The sequence below is a fragment of the Hippopotamus amphibius genome, chromosome 1 (assembly GCF_030028045.1).
Source record: "Hippopotamus amphibius kiboko isolate mHipAmp2 chromosome 1, mHipAmp2.hap2, whole genome shotgun sequence".
Classification (NCBI taxonomy): Eukaryota; Metazoa; Chordata; class Mammalia; order Artiodactyla; family Hippopotamidae; genus Hippopotamus; species Hippopotamus amphibius.
The window spans coordinates 185,767,397-185,784,201 of NC_080186.1; the positions used below are offsets into that span (position 1 = coordinate 185,767,397).

Here is a 16,805-nt window from a genome sequence, read left to right on the forward strand (position 1 = left end):
TTTTATATTACTTTTAAATGAATTTGTAAGATTCATACCCTCAGAAAGACTCAACTGTAAGCACTGTTTTGTCTAATTATGCAAGTTCTAAGCCAGATTACATTTATGGCAATGAAAATATGACTATTAATTCCTGATTTATTTATTAACATGTTTATTCTAATAAAAGTTCATAGTATCATAAAGATATCTGGAAATAAATGATACTTAAGAGGTATAACCATGTGTAGAAGAAAAAATGAAAGTCATAAATATTACAGAGAACAAAATCCTTTCCTATATGTTAGTATGGCTTAAGGGAATATGAGGTTTATTTAAAAAAAACAAAAACAAAAACTCTTGTGGTTATGGTCCAGAGAGTATAGTGGTTCACATTTTTCTAGTGGTGCCATAACATCGATAATCGTAATATTTCTCAGCCAACAGCCATCCGTCCAATCTATGAGAGCTTTGAAACCTAAGAGAGCACCTTAGATGCAAGGCATACATTTTCAGAACTTGAGCTCTGTATTATCTCAACAAAAATATGGGTATCTTTCACAGCATATTTATTTATTTTTATCCTGTATCGTTCCTCTCTCGTTTTCAAAAAGACTATGAGGTACTTTTAGTAAAAGGGCTTTGTAAGGAATGTAAACATCTTAAGTTTTTGATGCACCAACTGCAAGCCTTATAGCCCTTTCTTCTATTCATAGATGACCTCTTAAGCCCAATAAGCACTCAAGTGTCTACTGGACTGCTGAGAGAGAGCCGCCATGTTAAATCTTATTGCACCCTTGCCCATCAATTTTAAAGCCCACTAGAGCTGACTGTGCTGTCATTAAACTTCATTTTACCATGCATTAAACAAGCCATAGCTCTTTCAGATCCTAACATCCATTATGCTGACTCTTAACTCTTGTTTTTATAGTTACTTTCAAATGTTTTGAAAACTTTTCTTTCACTTTATTTTTAGAAATAACAACTACACACACAGTTTGCCCAAGAATACTTGTAAGGGGGAATGGCAGTTTTACAAAACCAAACTAGAGACCAGAAGAGTATCTAAAAGTCATTTTGCTGACCTAGGAGCTTACAGTGTGCTCCCTGACTTTGTAAAGGTCTATTGATTGATTCTTCTTTCTGCCTATTCTGAGATGTCCAGTTGTCGACATTGTGGTGCCCTTCCAGAGATTAAATTACCGCAGAAGTCCCACTTCAGCATAAGATTTCATAATACATTTATACTCCTTAAAGTGAGAAACTCTGTCACTATGTAAATAAAGTAGATATATCTGCTCAAGAAAAAATTTTTAAAACTATTGGTTCAGAATAGGAAATGCAGAATTGATTAAAATTAACACTTTTACTTCTTTTAGTCTGACAGATGAGTACTTCAGTAAACATTAAGTGAACTAAAATAGAACAAAAGGAGATGGGCAATGCTTGAAATTTATAGTATAATTTAGTATAATTTTATTATGCCTGTTAATAAGTTTTAGTGGTTATCTTTAGATTTAAACTTGTTTTCTGTCCTTTTATTTGTTGTTACTACAGACAGATTTGTATCTTACTTTTGTGTTGTCTTATTTTTATTTCAGGCAAATCCTGAGAGAGAATAATTGCTTACAAACATTATTACAACACTTGAAATCTCACAGTTTGACAATAGTTAGTAACGCATGCGGAACCTTGTGGAATCTCTCAGCAAGAAATCCTAAAGACCAGGAAGCATTATGGGACATGGGAGCAGTCAGCATGCTGAAGAACCTCATTCACTCCAAACACAAGATGATCGCTATGGGAAGTGCTGCAGCTTTAAGGAATCTCATGGCAAATAGACCTGCAAAGTATAAGGATGCCAATATTATGTCTCCTGGTTCAAGCTTGCCTTCTCTTCATGTCAGGAAACAAAAAGCCCTAGAAGCAGAATTAGATGCTCAGCATTTATCAGAAACTTTTGACAATATTGACAATTTAAGTCCCAAGGCGTCTCACCGTAGTAAGCAGAGACACAAGCAAAATCTCTATGGTGACTATGTTTTTGACACCAATCGACATGATGATAATAGGTCAGACAATTTTAATACTGGAAACATGACTGTCCTGTCACCGTATTTGAATACTACAGTGTTGCCCAGCTCCTCTTCATCAAGGGGAAGTTTAGATAGTTCTCGTTCTGAGAAAGATAGAAGTTTGGAGAGAGAACGAGGTATTAGCCTAGGCAACTACCACCCAGCAACAGAAAATCCAGGAACCTCTTCAAAGCGAGGTTTGCAGATTTCTACCACTGCAGCCCAGATTGCCAAAGTCATGGAAGAAGTATCAGCCATTCATACGTCCCAGGAAGACAGAAGTTCTGGGTCTACCACGGAATTACACTGTGGGACAGATGAGAGGAATGCACTAAGAAGAAGCTCCACCGCCCACACACATGCAAACACTTACAACTTCACCAAATCAGAAAACTCAAATAGGACATGTCCAATGCCATATGCCAAAGTAGAATATAAGAGATCTTCAAATGATAGTTTAAATAGTGTCAGCAGTAGTGATGGTTATGGTAAAAGAGGTCAAATGAAACCTTCCATTGAATCCTATTCTGAAGATGATGAAAGTAAATTTTGCAGCTATGGTCAGTATCCAGCTGACCTAGCTCATAAAATACACAGTGCAAATCATATGGATGATAATGATGGAGAACTAGATACCCCAATAAATTATAGTCTTAAATATTCCGATGAACAGTTGAACTCTGGAAGGCAAAGTCCTTCACAGAATGAAAGATGGGCAAGACCCAAACATATAATAGAAGATGAAATAAAACAAAATGAGCAAAGACAATCAAGGAGTCAAAGCACAACTTATCCTGTATATCCTGAGAGTGCTGATGATAAACACCTCAAGTTCCAGCCACACTTTGGACAACAAGAGTGTGTTTCCCCATATAGGTCAAGAGCAGCCAATGGTTCAGAAACAAACCGAGTAGGTTCTAATCATGGAATTAATCAAAATGTAAACCAGTCCTTGTGTCAGGAAGATGACTATGAAGATGATAAGCCAACCAATTATAGTGAACGTTACTCTGAGGAAGAGCAACATGAGGAAGAAGAGAGACCAACCAATTATAGCATAAAATATAATGAAGAAAAACATCACGTGGATCAGCCTATTGATTATAGTTTAAAATACACCACAGACATTCCTTCTTCACAGAAACCAGCATTTTCATTCTCAAAGAATTCATCTGGACAAAGCACTAAAACTGAACACATCTCTTCAAGCAGCGAGAATACATCCACACCTTCATCTAATGCCAAGAGGCAGAATCAGCTCCATCCAAGTTCAGCACAAAGCAGAAGCGGTCAGACCCAAAAAGCCACCTCTTCCTCTTGCAAAGTTTCCTCTATCAACCAAGAAACAATACAGACTTACTGTGTAGAAGATACCCCAATATGTTTCTCAAGGTGTAGTTCGTTATCATCTTTGTCATCAGCTGAAGATGAAATAGGGTGTGATCAGACAACACAAGAAACAGATTCTGCTAATACTCTACAAATAGCAGAAATAAAAGAAAACAATGGAACCAGATCAACTGACGATTCTGTGAGCGAAGTTCCAGCAGTGTCACAGCACATTAGAACCAAATCCAGCAGACTCCAGGCTTCTGGTTTATCATCAGAATCAACCAGGCACAAAGCTGTTGAGTTTTCTTCAGGGGCCAAATCTCCATCAAAGAGTGGTGCTCAGACACCTAAAAGTCCACCAGAGCACTACGTTCAGGAGACTCCACTCATGTTTAGTAGATGTACTTCTGTCAGTTCACTGGATAGTTTTGAGAGTCGCTCAATTGCCAGCTCCGTTCAGAGTGAACCCTGCAGTGGAATGGTGAGTGGCATCATAAGCCCCAGTGACCTTCCAGATAGCCCTGGACAAACCATGCCACCAAGCAGAAGTAAAACCCCTCCTCCCCCTCCTCCTCAAACAGTTCAGACTAAGCAAGAAGTACCTAAAACCAAAGCACCTAGTGCTGAAAAGAGAGAAAGTGGACCTAAGCAAGCTGCTGTAAATGCTGCAGTACAGAGGGTCCAGGTTCTTCCAGATGCTGATACTTTGTTACATTTTGCCACAGAAAGTACTCCTGATGGATTTTCTTGTTCATCTAGCCTGAGTGCTCTGAGTCTTGATGAGCCATTTATTCAGAAAGATGTGGAATTAAGAATAATGCCTCCAGTTCAGGAAAATGATAATGGGAATGAAACAGAAAATGAGCAGCCTGAGGAATCAAATGAAAACCAGGAAAAAGAGGCAGAAAAACCCACTGATTCTGAAAAAGATCTATTAGATGATTCAGATGATGATGATATTGAAATACTAGAAGAGTGTATTATTTCTGCCATGCCAACAAAATCTTCACGCAAAGCCAAAAAGCCAGCCCAGACTTCTTCAAAGTTACCTCCACCTGTGGCAAGGAAACCAAGTCAACTGCCTGTGTACAAACTGCTGCCATCACAAAACAGATTACAAGCACAAAAGCATGTTAGTTTTACACCAGGAGATGATATGCCTCGGGTGTATTGTGTAGAAGGGACACCTATAAACTTTTCCACAGCTACATCTCTAAGTGATCTAACGATAGAATCCCCTCCAAATGAGTTAGCTGCTGGAGAAGGGGTTAGAGCAGGGACACAGTCAGGTGAATTTGAAAAACGAGATACCATTCCTACAGAAGGCAGAAGTACAGATGAGGCTCAAAGAGGGAAAACCTCATCTGTAATTGCACCTGAACTGGATGACAGTAAAACAGAAGAAGGTGATATTCTTGCAGAATGCATTAACTCTGCTATGCCCAAAGGAAAAAGTCACAAGCCTTTCCGTGTGAAAAAGATAATGGACCAGGTCCAACAAGCATCTGTGTCTTCATCTGGAACTAACAAAAATCAATTAGAGGGTAAGAAAAAGAAACCAACTTCACCAGTAAAACCTATACCACAAAATACTGAATACAGGACACGTGTAAGAAAAAATACAGACTCAAAAAATAATTTAAATGCTGAAAGAAATTTCTCAGACAACAAAGATTCGAAGAAACAGAACTTGAAAAATAATTCCAAGGACTTCAATGATAAGCTGCCAAATAATGAAGATAGAGTCAGAGGAAGTTTTACTTTTGATTCACCTCATCATTACACACCTATTGAAGGCACTCCATACTGTTTTTCACGAAATGATTCTTTGAGTTCTCTAGATTTTGATGATGATGATGATGTTGACCTTTCCAGGGAAAAGGCTGAATTAAGAAAGGGGAAGGAAAATAAGGAATCAGAAGCTAAAGTTACCAACCACACAGAACTAACCTCAAACCAACAATCAGCTAATAAGACACAAGCTGTTACAAAACATCCAATAAATCGAAGTCAGTCTAAACCTGTGCTACAGAAGCAATCCACTTTTCCCCAGTCCTCCAAAGATGTACCAGACAGAGGGGCAGCAACCGATGAGAAATTACAGAATTTTGCTATTGAAAATACTCCGGTTTGCTTTTCTCGAAATTCCTCTCTAAGTTCTCTTAGTGACATTGATCAAGAAAACAATAACAACAAGGAAAATGAACCTATCAAAGAGACAGAACCCCCTGACTCTCAGGGAGAACCAAGTAAACCTCAGGCATCAGGTTATGCTCCTAAATCATTTCACGTTGAAGATACTCCTGTTTGTTTCTCAAGAAACAGTTCTCTCAGTTCTCTTAGTATTGATTCTGAAGATGACCTGTTGCAGGAATGTATAAGTTCTGCAATGCCAAAAAAGAAAAAGCCCTCAAGACTCAAGGCTGACAATGAAAAACATAGTCCCAGAAATATGAGTGGCATATTAGCAGAAGACTTGACACTCGATTTGAAAGACATACAGAGACCAGATTCAGAACATGGTTTATCCCCTGATTCAGAAAATTTTGATTGGAAAGCTATTCAGGAAGGTGCAAATTCCATAGTAAGTAGTTTACATCAAGCTGCTGCCGCTGCATGTTTATCTAGGCAGGCTTCATCTGATTCAGATTCCATCCTTTCACTGAAATCAGGAATCTCTCTGGGATCACCTTTTCATCTTACACCTGATCAAGAGGAAAAGCCCTTTACAAGTAATAAAGGCCCACGAATTCTAAAACCTGGGGAGAAAAGTACATTGGAAACTAAAAAAATAGAATCTGAAAATAAAGGAATAAAAGGAGGGAAAAAAGTTTATAAAAGTTTGATTACTGGAAAAGTTAGATCTAATTCAGAAGTTTCAAGCCAAATGAAACAACCCCTTCAAACAAACATGCCTTCAATCTCTCGAGGTAGGACAATGATTCATATTCCAGGAGTTCGGAATAGCTCTTCAAGTACAAGTCCGGTTTCTAAAAAAGGCCCACCCTTTAAGACTCCAGCCTCCAAAAGCCCTAATGAAGGTCAGTCGGCTACCACTTCTCCCAGAGGAGCCAAGCCATCAGTGAAGTCAGAATTAAGCCCTGTTACGAGGCAGGCATCCCAGACAGCTGGGTCAAATAAAGGGCCTTCTAGATCAGGATCTAGAGATTCCACTCCTTCCAGACCTGCCCAGCAACCATTAAGTAGACCTATGCAGTCTCCAGGGCGAAACTCAATTTCTCCTGGTAGAAATGGAATAAGTCCTCCTAACAAGTTATCTCAGCTGCCAAGGACGTCATCCCCTAGTACTGCTTCAACTAAGTCCTCGGGTTCTGGGAAAATGTCTTACACATCTCCTGGCAGACAGATGAGCCAACAGAACCTCACCAAACAAACAGGTTTATCCAAGAATAGCAGTAGTATCCCAAGAAGTGAATCTGCTTCCAAAGGGCTAAATCAAATGAGTAATAGCAATGGATCCAATAAAAAGGTAGAACTGTCTAGAATGTCTTCAACTAAATCAAGTGGAAGTGAATCTGATAGGTCAGAGAGACCTGTATTAGTACGCCAGTCAACTTTCATCAAAGAAGCTCCAAGCCCAACCCTAAGGAGAAAATTGGAGGAATCTGCTTCATTTGAATCTCTTTCTCCATCTTCTAGACCAGATTCTCCAACTAGGTCCCAGGCACAGACTCCAGTTTTAAGTCCTTCCCTTCCTGATATGTCTCTGTCTACACATTCATCTGTTCAGGCTGGTGGATGGCGAAAACTCCCACCTAATCTCAGTCCCACCATAGAGTATAATGATGGAAGACCAGTTAAGCGCCATGATATAGCACGCTCTCATTCTGAAAGTCCTTCCAGGCTTCCCATCAATAGGTCAGGAACCTGGAAACGTGAGCACAGCAAACACTCATCATCCCTTCCTCGAGTAAGCACTTGGAGAAGAACTGGAAGTTCATCCTCAATTCTTTCTGCTTCATCAGAATCTAGTGAAAAAGCAAAAAGTGAGGATGAAAAACAGGTGAACTCTATATCAGGAACCAAACAAACTAAAGAAAACCAAGTATCCACAAAAGGAACATGGAGAAAAATAAAAGAAAGTGAGATTTCTCCCACAAATAGTACTTCTCAGACCACTTCCTCAGGTGCTGCAAATGGTGCTGAATCAAAGACTCTGATTTATCAAATGGCACCTGCTGTTTCTAAAACAGAGGATGTTTGGGTGAGAATTGAGGACTGTCCCATTAACAACCCTAGATCCGGAAGATCTCCAACGGGACATACTCCCCCAGTGATTGACACTGTTTCAGAAAAGGGAAACCCAAACGCTAAAGATTCAAAAGATAATCAGGGAAAACAAAATGTGAGCAATGGTAGTAGTGCTCCTGTACGCACCATGGGTTTGGAAAACCGCCTGAACTCCTTTATTCAGGTAGATGCCCCAGACCAAAAAGGAACTGAGGCAAAACCAGGACAAAGTAATCCTGTCCCTGCATCAGAGACTAATGAAAGTTCTATAGCTGAGCGTACCCCATTTAGTTCCAGCAGCTCAAGCAAGCACAGTTCACCGAGTGGGACTGTTGCTGCCAGAGTGAGTCCTTTTAATTACAACCCAAGCCCACGGAAAAGCAGCGCAGATAGCACTTCAGCCCGACCATCTCAGATCCCAACGCCAGTGAATAACAACACAAAGAAACGAGATTCAAAAACTGACAACACAGAATCCAGTGGAACTCAAAGTCCTAAACGCCATTCTGGGTCTTACCTTGTGACGTCTGTTTAAAAAAAGCTGGAATGATGAAACTAAGAATGTGTTATGTGTTAATTACAACTGCTATGTAGAAATTCTGTTTCAAATGAAACTTTAAAAGACTTAAAAATTTTGTAAATAGGTTTGATTCTTGTTAGAGGGTTTTGTTCTGGAAGCCATATTTGATAGTATACTTCGTCTTCACTGGTCATATTTTGGGAGGCACTCTTGATAGTTAGGAAGAAAATGGTAAAGCCAAGTATATTTGTACAGTATGTTTTTCATGTATTTAAGTAGCATCCCATCCCATCATCCTTTAATTATTGCTTGTCTTAAAATAATGAACACTACAGATAGAAGATATGATATATTGCTGTTACCAATCGTTTCTAGATTATAAACTGACTAAACATACATCAGGGAGAAATTGGTATTTATGCAAGAAACCATTCTGTTTTAGTCCATGTGAGTCCATCTAACATCATAATTAATCATGTGGCTGTGAAATTCACAGTAATATGGTTCCTGATGAACAAGTTTACCTAGCCTGCTTTGCTTTACTGCATGAATGAAACTGATGGTTCAATTTCAGAAGTAATGATTAACAGTTCTGTGGTCACATGATGTGCATATAGCTAGCTACAGTGTAACAACTTACACTATTTCAGTGCTCAAAACAAAAAAATCTGTGTAACTGTAAAACATTGAATGAAACTATTTTACCTGAACTAGATTTTATCTGAAAGTAGGTAGAATTTTTGCTATGCTGTAACTTGTTGTATATTCTGGTATTTGAGGTGAGATGGCTGCTCTTTTATTAATGAGGCATGAGAATCGTGTCTCAACAGAAACTAAATGAACATTTCAGAATAAATTATTGCTGTATGTAAACTGTTACTGAAATTGGTATTTGTTTGAAGGGTCTTATTTCACATATGTATTAATAATTGTCAAAAGGGCCTCTTTTAAAAGCTTATATAAATTTTTTCTTCAAGTTCTATGCATTAAGAGTAAAATTCCTCTTACTGTAATAAAAAAACAGTTGAAGCTGACTGTTGGCATTGAACCATTCCATGCATTGGCACTTAACCTTTCCTGAAAAGAATTTTTAATGTGTGATTAGCACTTCCTGATGTGTAATATTTTTCCACTTAGTTTTTTTTTTCTTACTCCACTGGAGTTGATTTTTAAAATTCATATGATAGCAGCGTGAACTGCCTGGCGCAGGACTGGCTGTTGAACGTAATAGGCCCACACAGAATATTTCTTTTTTCTTAGTAGAATTCTGTACCTGAGAAATGAGTTATTCTTAGGTATAAGTAGTCTCTTTCATGCCTGTCTTGGAATGTAACTGTCTTGTCCCTACATCTTCTTCCTGTTGCTACTGGGTCTGGAATGAACACCTGTTATCACCCTTGTGTTACAGCAAAATTCCAGCAGCCTGTATAATCAGCACTTTGCCATGCTCAGAAAATGCAAATCACGTGGAACTTCAAAGGTAGATTTAACACCATTAAGATATTCAAAAGACTGTTTAGAAACCTCTGCCTGTTAAGGAAAACTTTGTTTTTCATGGGTAGAGTTGTGGGGTATGTGTTCAAGTGTCCGCTTCCTCTCACAGCAGGGAGAGAATCCTCCTCCTTCATGAAGGAAGGTAGACTGATAGACTTCTTTCAAAAGCTAATTTAATATATCTTCCCAGAATTTGTTCCAAATGATCAGAGGGTAAGGATGATGATAAATGCTCACATATTTGTTGAATACATGAAATTTTATTTTTAATAATAAAATTGATGCACTCTGCATTGGAGGAAGGGAAAAGATATGTAGATATGGCAGGATGCTGGGAAAAGGGGGTGAGGAGTAAGCACATCTACCTGGTGTCTTTGAAATCACATCACGTGGTTAATTATCTGCCCTTACCTGTGTTTATCATTTACAGGTTATGACTTTGTTTAAAGTCATTTACTAAAATGCTAGTAAATAAGTGCTAGTCAATAAGTAAGGCATCTGACTCCAAAGCCCATACTCTTTCTACTGCACTACTTTGCAAACACCTCAATTACTGAGCTTTGGAGTATATCTACATTTGAAGTTTGCTCAAATTTTATCTGAATGAAATACTTTGTAAGTAATAATACTAAATTATTCTGTTTTTCTCAAAGGGTGCCTTATCCAACGGAAACATGGGTGTAGGTCATATTTCTTTCCTCTCCCTTTAGTCCTAATTTTCAATTTTTTTTGAGTTACTGCATGCCAATTTTCAGAAACCACTTCAAATACTTTTATGGAAAGAGATGGGATATAAGTCAATTAGAATAAAATTGCCTTTCTCAAGGAAGAGAAAAAACATCAATGATGGAAATGAAAAAAAGAGTGCCTACCATATGCCAGAAAACTCAGGAATTCCAGTAGGCACTGCCCGCTGGGAGAAGGTGCAACCAGTCTGCGTTGCCCGTAGAGGAAAAAGTTGCTGTGTAAGACCTTCTAGTTAGAGATAATGGCTCTGAATTAGTAAAGGAGCAAATGTCGGTTTTACTTTCGGAAGTTCACAGGGTGCTGCTGCCATAAGGGATAGCAGGCCATATATTCTCAATTTATGCTTGCTACAAATGGCATACCCAGCCCGGTGTTGAGTTGCAACACCTGTTGCGAGAAGTAGGGCAGTGCCCTGTTGTCTTTGGACTGCAGCAAACAGAATTCTTAAGGCAGTGCTTTTCAAACTAGAGTACATTTGAATCACCAAAAACGCTTATTAAGACAGGCCCCCCCCCCCATACTTTCTGATTCTAAGTGAGGCCCAAGAATTTGCAGTTGTAACAGGTTCTCAGGCGGTGCTGATGCTGCTGGTCTGGGAACCGTACTCTGAGAACTCCTGGCCTTTGCCACCACAGTAAGGCTCCTTGCGTGAGAGCCTTCACTTCCAGCTGTTCCTCTCAACAACAGGACTCAACATCTGAGAAAGTATACCACACTTCCTTCTTCTTTAGACATGAAAGATGTGAACGTTGAGCTATGCAATCTGATACAGCCCATTGCAACTCCCAAGAGTAGACAAATTTACAAGACATGAATGAACAGGTAATTCTAAAGACAATGACTATATCTGAGGGATTGACTACTGTTCCCTTTGGAACAGTTATCGAAAAGACAATTTCAGCAAATATCTAATTTGGATTTGGCATTAAGATCAAAAGAGACACGCACCAAGGAAAGCGTAAAGAAAAGAGAACTTTGAAGTGAAGGCAGATTGACTTCAGATGAAAGAAAAATGCCCCTGGTTTGTTAGTATACAAACAACAACCAGTTAACTATGGCAAATTGGTATTTGAGACTAAGGTTTACAAGTTACCTTGCACTAAAGGAAAGTTAATGAAAGGGAAATAATGAAATAAAAGATAAGCTCAAAAGAATCAAATTGCATTGTAAGTACAGTCAAAAAAATTTTTTCCCATTAACTGCAGATTATGTTACCACAAGGTTAATTAACTGAAGGGGTGAGTCTTCCTGAAGAAGGGAGCCAGTGCAACTGGCTGAATTCATCAATTCATATGAATTGAATGAATATATCTGAATTCATGTTATCACAGGGGTTCCTTGTAGCTAAGATAGGAAAAGAACAGAGTGCCAAGAATGTAAAAAGAAAATTACCAAGAGCTGAAGAATATTTGAGTAGTCAGATCATTCACATTTACCAAGCAAAAATAATTTTTCGAAAGCCATGATGGTTGAAATAGAATGTATAAATTACTTTTTTTAATTTCTAATTCCTTCATATTACACCAACTTTTAAATACTACTTTGTAGTGTTGAAACCTATGGATTTTGACTCCTATAAACACCAAGTCATTTTCCTGCTATTCTCCTAACTCTGTTCTGTGGTCTATAAAACTATATTCCAGTTTTTGTTAGACCATTAATGCTTCTTTCAAGCCTTATGTTTTTTGTGTGAGTAATATTGTTCTTGGTGCTTAATACACTTCTGATATTCAGGATAACTCTCTACATTTGTGACTATTTGCTTATTTTCTTAAAGTTATGAGACTATTACTTTTTTTAATTAAAAAACTCAACATTATGCTAGTGAAGGTGACCACTGAACATAAAGCGACATTGGTGAAAAATTAACTATTGAGAATGTTGCAAACATTACCTGCCCCACCTACACCACCTTTTAGAATCCAGACACTTAGTCGCACTGTTGGTCACCGAACCCTGTACCCAGTCTTCCCCCCCCACCACCCCCTGACCATGGCTGTTTGCACCAGAGGTGGATCCCTGACCTAGGGGAGACTTGTCATTAACTGACCAGTGACCAAAGACTTGTAAGGCTTATCTTTAAAAAAAAAAAGACTGGGCCAATTTTAAATGAGTCACAAAGGAAATTTCTGGTTGGTGATTGAGTGCTGGAACTGAAAGATCTTGTAAAAGTTAAGGGCAAAGTCACTGTGATTGGCATCATGAAGCTAAAACTAAGAAAAAGTTGGTCACTAGAGAGAGAAGGGAAAGATACGAGAGGGAGGCATAGAAAGCAAGTGAGAGACAGACGGGAGCTGCTGGCTCCTGCTGTTACCTCAGTCCCTGCCGATTCTGGGGTCTAGCTCTGCTTTTCCTTGTGTTTGGGGCATTTGTGAACTTCTAAACCCACTTTGTTCCTGAAGTAACTTGAAACTAACAGAAAACTAACTGTATTTAGACATATTGTAGTGTTTTTTGTTTGTTTTTGTTTTTTTAACAGAGAAAGCTTTCTAAAATCATCTGTGGGGAGCGAGGAATAGGCTACCTACAAAAAAAGAAAAAGAAAAAATAGGTTGGCATCCGATTTCTTCTCTGCAATACCAAATGCCGAAAAAGTGATAGAACAATATATACAGCATTTGGAAGCAAATGGAAATATCACCTAAGAATTCTGAAACCATCCAAACTAGCATTTATTTGAAATACTTGTATCACTTGGGATTCTTATTACAGTTGTTAACAATAAGACCTTCTCTGAAAGACAGGACATTCATTTAAGGAAACTCAGGTAGCTCGCAGGAGCTGCATGAGGGCCAGAAAGTCAGTCTTGGAAACTACACAGCAGAAACAATACCCAAACCACACTGTGAGACTGCTTCAATGAAGACCAAGTTGTTGGAACCTGGAACTCCGGAACCCTCTGACATCACCCTCCCCATAAATTAAGATTATATGCAGCGCTTGCTTCCTCACACTGCTCACTTCTGGACTGAAGCCTTGCTTGGATGGATGTGGTTGGCAGAAGCTGTGTCACATGCCTGTGGAGTCTAGGAGAACTCAGTTGTTTGGTTTCTCCACTGAGGAAGCTGGATGCTTAAGGCATGAATTCTGCAAATCTACGAGGGGCGTTTCAAAAGCACTGGGAAAGCAGACTCCATGACATAGCTCTACCATAGTGTTCCTGCTGCCCAAGCAATTAAAATAAATGGGAAGGTATTAAGGAAACAGTTTGAGCAATAAAACCTTTAAACCTGAATAAACGTGTAAACAATTGTGGTTAATCTGATGATGAATCTCAATGTGAATGCCCATGTAACTCAGAACTGAAAAGATGAAATGCTTAATAATTTTAATTATCTTAAATTCCAGATGATTCCAACCCAAACTGGGAAAAGAGGGAGAGAAGATATGAAAGCATGCTAAATTTCTAATCTTAAGTGGGCAGTGTCAAAAGATACTTTACAGTGCCAAAAGATACAGCTTTTACTTTTAACTTGGAAAAATACAAATTCAATTTTTTTATTTAGTGGTAACCCCAAAGTTAGAAAGAAAGAACAATTTCCATCCAAATCATTAGTCAAAGATAACTAAGAATACTCGAACAAGATATCAAAGAATGGGGGAAATGGGAGAGGGAGAATTAGCCACAAAGAAGCATAAAATGACACAGTAATATCAAGTAATGAGTGGATTAAGCACATATGGTAAAATAACCACTCTCAGGTTGGAGTCAACTAAAAAAAAAACCTCCAACTTTTATTATATGCCATTAATAAAAGACGTGCTTAAAATGATCCAGAATGGATAAAACTAAAAGTACAACCACACTTGCACAGGCAAATGCAAAGAAAGCAGTAAAGGTAAATTTATGTCAGACAAAGTATAATTCTGGATAAAAGGCATGAAACATAATGAAAAGAAGATTAACATCAGTTATGACTTTCTTTAATGTCATATGTGATTATATATATATAATGTCATATGTATAAATGATATAGCATCAAGTATATAAAACAAAATTACAAACACAGATACTAACAAAAACCATGGAACCAGTGACACTGTCAGTGTTTGACAGATGACTTGGTCTCTACAAAACAAAAGGAGAGTTATTATTTAAAACCACACTTCCTTCCAGAAAGGGTGGCTCTTGTTAAGGTAAAACTCTAAAGGTCCTTTTCTTTAGCCGAGGACCTTGATGGGTTTGGGATCCGTGAAGCCAAGCCTGGACTTTGAGTGGGAGGAGAGTTAGAGAAAATCTCATAGGAGTGCTTAAGAGAGGAAAGAACTAGTGATTCTTGGGGTACCCAGGAATCGCAGGTTGAGGAGCAGAGACAGTTGAGGACAAAAGGAAAGAGAAGGCAGAAAAAATGGCAGGAATTCAAGGTCCTATGAAAAACCCTGGTGATGCAGCAGGTCAGATGATTTTAGAAACAGAGATACACCCTATCTGAGTTAAAATCTAAATTCTTTGTAAAATCTCTGTTCCAGTAGTAATGTATTCACTTGTTTTTAATTTTCAGAATCTTTTTTTTAACAATTGCAATTATCTTCACCATCACATTATTAATAATTATTTGAATTTACTTATAAATCAGCTGTGTTAACCACTGTTTCTTCTATATTGCATAGATGAAACACTTTCTTCAATTCTCTATATTAATATAATTTGGCTCGGCTGGAGTAGGTCCTTAAATAGGTTTGTTTTTTGTTTTTTTTCCCCAGAAAATCTAAGTTGGGAATATACTTTGTAAATTCTTGCTTGTTTAAAAGGATAATTTTGCTGTCACACAAAGGATAATTTGGGTCACAACTTTAGTCCCAATTCATTTTCTTCAAAACTCTTAACTTCTAAAGTTTACTGTGGCTAAGAAGTTGAAATACCAGTCTGAATTCTTTTTCCCTATAGATAACTTTTATTTCCTACCTTGGTGTTTTTAGGGTTTTGTTTTTATCCTTGAAATAAAGCAATTTTACTAGCATCAGTCCAGCTGTGTCTTTTTTTCCACAGCCCTTTCTAAGTTTACTTATTTAGTTATTTATTGGCTGCATTGGGTCTACACGGGCTTTCTCTAGTTGCTGAGAGCAGGGGCTACTCTTCATTGTGGTGTGCAGGCTCCTCATTGTAGTGGCTTCTCTTGTTGCAGAGCATGGGCTCTAGGCACGTGGGCTTCAATAGTTGCAGCACATGGGCTCTAGAGTACAGGCTCAATAGTTGTGGCTCACGGGCTTAGTTGCTCTGTGGCATGTGGAATCTTCCCAGAGCAGGGCTCGAACCCGTGTCCCCTGCATTGGCAAGCAGATTCTTAACCACTGCACCACCTAGGAAGTGCCACAGCTCTGTCTTTTAATACAGTATTGAGTCCTTTCAATCTTGAGTCTTCAGCTCAGTAAATGTTCTCATGTTATCTCTTTTCAAACCAATCAGATCTACCAAAACAGCGTTCTCCATCAGACACCACCCAGAACCTTGGTAGTGCCTAATTAGGGACCATACTGTCAGGAATTCTTGGTGTCCAGAAGTTGCACTCTATTCCTCTAGAGGTGGGAAGAACACCTGTCCTCCACTTTCATATAATATTTCCCCATAAGAGTACCAAAGCAGTACTGCTTGTGTTCAAATGCCTTAAAGGATTTGTAATGAAGCAGTTTCACTAAAAGAAACTTTACTTACAGTGTACCCTCCCACACCAAGGTACAGATATGAATCCAACAGAGGCTGGATATGAAATGTAGACATATCTTACTCACAAACACCATGTAGTGCTCTGGATTTTCTGCTCTGACAGTGAAAGCTCTGTCATTAGATCAGGTTGGCGCATCTAACTTTTAGTTATCCTAGGGCAAATTCTCAGTCTTCTGTAGAAACTGGTTTGGTTTGGTCATTGCGTGAAGCTCTTTTTTACAGCAATATTGTGCACTTCAGAAAGTAAAAATTTATATACATCAGCACCAAACTAAGACATTAGTACAAGGAAGACTGAGAGGCAGGAATTGAGGGGATGGAGAAAACTCAGGGGCTTCCAGTCAGACCAGCTGGGCATTTATGCTCAGCCATCATTAGCATTAAATGGGCAAATTACCCAACCTCACGGAGACTCAAGCTTTTGGGCAGATTTTTATTTTGTTTTTTCATCTATAGAAGAGAATATTTATTTCACCCTGCACGGCTTTCCGAATAAACAGCCGCTACGAAAATAGGAATAAAGCTGTGTTTAGTTGCAGAATGGGATGCTCAAACAGTGCTTTGCAGTTAACCTAAGGTATGTAAAAATACAGTGAATTTTAGGGTAGAAGTTTTGAAAAGTGTATAGTCAAATTTCTAACATTTGTATGGCAAACAAACAGTGTCCGTAATTTTGCTAGTTCCACCACTATGAAAATCTGTTTTTGCCAAGTTGAAAGCAAACTGCAGGGCCCCAAGGCGG

The 16,805-nt window shown here is 38.5% G+C and overlaps 1 protein-coding gene across 18 annotated transcripts in view; it reads left to right on the forward strand.

Annotated features, from left to right (window-relative positions):
- APC (APC regulator of WNT signaling pathway) overlaps nt 1-9,030 on the forward strand; it is a 298,287-nt gene extending 289,257 nt beyond the window's left edge. For all 18 annotated transcript variants that reach the window (XM_057737283.1, XM_057737305.1, XM_057737275.1 and 15 more), the window contains one exon: nt 1,581-9,030. In XM_057737283.1, the coding sequence (XP_057593266.1) occupies nt 1,581-8,172 (6,592 nt within the window). In that variant the 3' untranslated portion in view covers nt 8,173-9,030. The remainder of the gene's footprint in view (nt 1-1,580) is intronic.
- Nucleotides 9,031-16,805: the final 7,775 nt, after the last annotated feature.